This window comes from Echiichthys vipera, assembly GCF_963691815.1.
Source record: "Echiichthys vipera genome assembly, chromosome: 20".
Taxonomy (NCBI): Eukaryota; Metazoa; Chordata; class Actinopteri; order Perciformes; family Trachinidae; genus Echiichthys; species Echiichthys vipera.
The window spans coordinates 546,826-551,825 of record NC_139845.1 but is presented as its reverse complement, the minus strand read 5'-3'; the positions used below and the strand labels follow the sequence as shown (position 1 = coordinate 551,825).

Sequence of the window (5,000 nt, the reverse complement as noted above, 5' to 3'; positions counted from 1 at the left end):
TCTTTGAAGTAGGCGTCAAAGTCGTCGAGCTGCACGAGGCTGAAACCAAAAGCAGGTTTGTTACGTGAGTTCAACATCAGAAAATCGCAGCTTTTTATTTCCTTTAACGCACATTTCAAAGTTTATCGGTTTCTTCTTTTAGATCGATAAATATATAAATGTGTGTCGTCGGCGTAACAACAAACTTTCAGCAGAGTCACTATAGGCCGAGCATTCACTCCATGGACTGAGAGAAAGGAGAGGAACGCCATTCAAACGCACGCCCACATGGCTACGCTGCTCCTGGATGCTAACCTCACTTTCATCTGCACTTAGCTGCAACGGCTAACGCTAACTGCTAACGCTAACTGTCAGTCAAACTCCTCTAATCCTTGTTTTGATGCTGTGATTTTCTGGAGGGGACGGGTTCAAACAGGCTCAAACAGACTCCGGTCTCCTGGAGCTACTGGGCCGGGTCTGACCAACCTGGCAACCCCACTGCTGGACTTATACTTTGTTGTTGAGGATCTGGAGACTCTAGATGGAGCTGTTCTGATCGTTCTACAGATTCAACCTTTAAACACATTTGAAGTTTATCTCACTGAGCGGTTTATTAAATATAATTGTGTCCGAGGACAGAACCCTGAGGGACTCCGTGACTTTAGTGTGCATGGACGACGCGTCTGTAACGCGTCTGTAACAGGACGCGACGGGCGCCAAGTTCTGCAGGATTAAAGCGTTTGGATGTTTTCAGTGCACACAAAAACACACACACACACACACACACACAAACACACACACACACACACACACACACACACACACGTCGAGCTTTAGCCTCGTTACCTCGTTAGCTTGCGTTTCTTTAACGCCGTCTTGCTCCTGAAAAAGACAAACATGGAAAGTTCCTCGTGGTGATTCACTGACACACACACACACATATATATATTAAATATTAATATATATATGTGTGTGTATACACATATATATATATATATATATATATATTAATATTTAATATTTAACTCTTCAGAGCTTCCTGTGACACCTGCAGACGCTCGGGTTCGACCGATGAGTTTTTATTCTTAATAAAAATGTTTCAAAATGTTTGAATTTGACGATTTGACTCAAATATTCAGTTTTAAATTCTGCGGCGAAAACGAGAAATGAAATAATATTCAGGTTTATTTCAGGATTCATAAACGTACGGAAGTCTGAGAGGGACAATATTAAAGTCAAATCTCTGATCAAATGAAACGTTTCTGTGAGTTTTGGAAAGAAGTTTGAAAATAGAGAAGAAGTCAAATTAACTCAGTTTATTCTTCTTTCTGTTTATTTATGTATTTATTATAAACGTTGTCAGCTTCAGTCCTCAGCAGCTCAGCGTTCACGGTAAAAATCATATTTGACGACATTTTTTCTATTTTTCATCTTTAAACAGAAACATGCAGAAAAACACGACGTGACGAAAATACAGACGATAAACTTTAGTTTTTAAACAGAAGAGAAAGAGACGACGTGCAGACACCGAACACCGAGCACAGCCGCAGTTAGCATAGACAGTTAGCATAGACAGTTAGCATCCACAGTTAGCATTCACAGTTAGCATAGACAGTTAGCATCCACAGTTAGCATTCACAGTTAGCATAGACAGTTAGTATCCACAGTTAGCATTCACAGTGAGCATCCACAGTTACATCCACAGTTAGCATCCACAGTTAGCATCCACAGTTAGCATCATGCTACATCCACCGTGTGAGTTGGAGCGTTCGACCACAGACAGCATCACAAGACGAAGCTCGACAGAACCATCTGCTGACTTCCTGTTTCCCCACCGACCGAACTCGACTCTGAAGCATTTTTTTATTTCAAAACGCAGATTTAAGATTTAAAGGAGTCTGGGGACGTTTCCTTCTTTGTTCTTGTCAACAAATCCAATTCAAACCAACAACAAACGTGTGTTAAAGTGTCCTCTAGGAGCATAAACGTGTGCTAAAGTGTCCTCTAGGAGCATAAACGTGTGCTAAAGTGTCCTCTAGGAGCATAAACGTGTGTTAAAGCGTCCTCTAGGAGCATAAACGTGTGTTAAAGTGTCCTCTAGGAGCATAAACGTGTGCTAAAGTGTCCTCTAGGAGCATAAACGTGTGCTAAAGTGTCCTCTAGGAACATAAACGTGTGTTAAAGTGTCCTCTAGGAGCATAAACGTGTGCTAAAGTGTCCTCTAGGAGCATAAACGTGTGCTAAAGTGTCCTCTAGGAGCATAAACGTGTGTTAAAGTGTCCTCTAGGAGCATAAATGTGTGTTAAAGTGTCCTCTAGGAGCATAAACGTGTGCTAAAGTGTCCTCTAGGAGCATAAACGTGTGCTAAAGTGTCCTCTAGGAGCATAAACGTGTGTTAAAGTGTCCTCTAGGAGCATAAACGTGTGCTAAAGTGTCCTCTAGGAGCATAAACGTGTGTTAAAGTGTCCTCTAGGACGTAAACGTGTGTTAAAGTGTCCTCTAGGAGCATAAACGTGTGCTAAAGTGTCCTCTAGGAGCATAAACGTGTGCTAAAGTGTCCTCTAGGAGCATAAACGTGTGTTAAAGTGTCCTCTAGGAGCATAAACGTGTGTTAAAGTGTCCTCTAGGAGCCTGAACGTGTGCTAAAGTGTCCTCTAGGAGCATAAACGTGTGTTAAAGTGTCCTCTAGGAGTATAAACGTGTGTTAAAGTGTCCTCTAGGAGCATAAACGTGTGCTAAAGTGTTCTCTAGGAGCCTAACGTGTGTTAAAGTGTCCTCTAGGAGCATAAACGTGTGTTAAAGTGTCCTCTAGGAGCATAAACGTGTGTTAAAGTGTCCTCTAGGAGCCTAACGTGTGTTAAAGTGTCCTCTAGGAGCATAAACGTGTGTTAAAGTGTCCTCTAGGAGCATAAACGTGTGCTAAAGTGTCCTCTAGGAGCATAAACGTGTGTTAAAGTGTCCTCTAGGAGCATAAACGTGTGCTAAAGTGTCCTCTAGGAGCATAAACGTGTGTTAAAGTGTCCTCTAGGAGCATAAACGTGTGTTAACGTGTCCTCTAGGAGCATAAACGTGTGCTAAAGTCTCCTCTAGGAGCATAAACGTGTGCTAAAGTCTCCTCTAGGTTCCCCACACTGTGGTTTTTAATGGGATCTGTTGACAGGAACAGGAAACACCAGACTCCTTTGGTTCTGGGTCCAGAGTCGATCCGGGGGCTCGGCTCTGACGCCACGCGGGCTCAAATGGACTTAAAGGATGTCTGGGATCGACCCTGCGGGCTGAGGCTCAGCATGCGCCTGAGGGGGGGGGGGGTGCGTTACTTACCACGGATTAATATAAAAAGCCAAGAGATAGTCAGTCCAGAGGCAGGAGGGCAGCAGGGTGAGGAAGGCAAAGAGGCTGCGGCGCCTGGAGGTTCAGATAAAACACACACACACAGGTGAGAGGGCGACACACACACCTGGGGGGACACACACACCGGGGGGGCACACACACAGGTGAGAGTGAGACACACACCGGGGGGGGGGCGCACACACCAGGGGGGGGGGGTGACACACACCAGGGGGGGGGGGGGGGACACACACGGGCTGTGTTAGTGCACAGCATCAGTGCTGCACCGGCTCCACGCAGCTGCGCCTCACGGAGCACAACGGACGCTTTGTGTCCCTCAGCGACCTCTGAGGCTGTGACATCACCACCAACCCCGGCCCCACAATGCAACACTCAGGATCTTCAGTGTGCACGTGTTGTCACTCGGTGGTGACGTCAGAGCAGGAGACGGCGCCTGAACAGACCCGAGACGGCGGCGCCTGAATGGACCCGGGATGTCCATCAGTTCAGGTCCATCTCTGGTCCACACGTCGACCACGAGCACGTCGACCACGAGCATGGCGAGCAGCTGCTTCACTGAGCGTCTTTCAGCCGCTACATTAATCACTAACGTGTCGTTAATATGCGACAGCGTGTCAGAGCCAAGTATGAAAGACTAACCACGGGCCTGAGGGGGAGGGGCGTGAGAGAGAGTTTCATATTTTTCAGATTCAAAGTCAGAAAAACAGTTTTTGATCCTGAAGAAAACGAAACCTGGAGAAAGATTACGAACGATTTTTATGACTTTTAATCTGGTAAATCTGCGACCCCCCCCCCCCCCCCCCCCCAGGTCGTTAATGACCGTTGTCATGCTCGGCTCTGATTGGCCGTCGTCATCACGTGATCCACCTTTGAACCAATGAACAGAGGAAATTGTCGCTTCTTGTTTTTCAGAATTTTACACAAAAACAAAAGTTTGTGTTTTTAATCTGAGATTCAGGGAAAATCCTGAGGGGGGGTCAGGGAGAGGGGCCGAGGAGAGGGGGGGGGCATGGGAAGGGGGGGGGGTTCACCTTCCTCTGCAGCAGTGAGACACACACACACACGAGGAACTCACCAGTTATACGGAAGTTTCCCGTCACGTTCAAAAGAAGCGAAGTTCACGAAGGTCTCTGCACCACACTCTCTACACACACACACACACACACACACACACACACACACACACACACACACACACACACACACACACACACACACAGAGACACACACACACACACACACACACACACACACACACACACACACACACAGAGAGAGAGAGACACACACACACACACACACACACACACACACACACACACACACACACACACACACACACACACACACACACAGACACACACACACAGAGACACACACACACACACACAGACACACACACACAGGGACACACACACACACACAGAGACACACACACACACACACACACACACACACACGTGTCACATGTGGAAACAGGAAGTCAGAAACAGAAAACAGGAAGTGATGTGTGAAAATATTGATTTCCCAAAAAACAGAAACTTCGTCTGTTTAACGACGACAATTACGGAGATATGGATATAATATTTATATGTTTATATATGAAGCGTGTGCAGCGGTGGCGTGTGCAGCGGTGGCGTGTGCAGCGGTTGCGTGTGCAGAGGTGGTGTGTG

The 5,000-nt window shown here is 46.5% G+C and overlaps 1 protein-coding gene across 4 annotated transcripts in view; it reads right to left on the bottom strand.

The window, feature by feature from the left end:
* Nucleotides 1–5,000, bottom strand: part of ptpro (protein tyrosine phosphatase receptor type O) — a 33,873-nt gene that overhangs the window by 6,422 nt on the left and 22,451 nt on the right. For 3 of the 4 annotated variants that reach the window (XM_083935254.1, XM_083935255.1, XM_083935257.1), the window contains 4 exons: nt 4,403–4,471; nt 3,301–3,384; nt 826–861; nt 1–39 (listed from right to left, as the gene is read on the bottom strand). The exon at nt 1–39 is cut by the window's left edge and continues 43 nt beyond it. In XM_083935254.1, the coding sequence (XP_083791380.1) occupies nt 1–39; nt 826–861; nt 3,301–3,384; nt 4,403–4,471 (228 nt within the window). The remainder of the gene's footprint in view (nt 40–825; nt 862–3,300; nt 3,385–4,402; nt 4,472–5,000) is intronic. The other variant, XM_083935256.1, reaches the window with a different exon arrangement.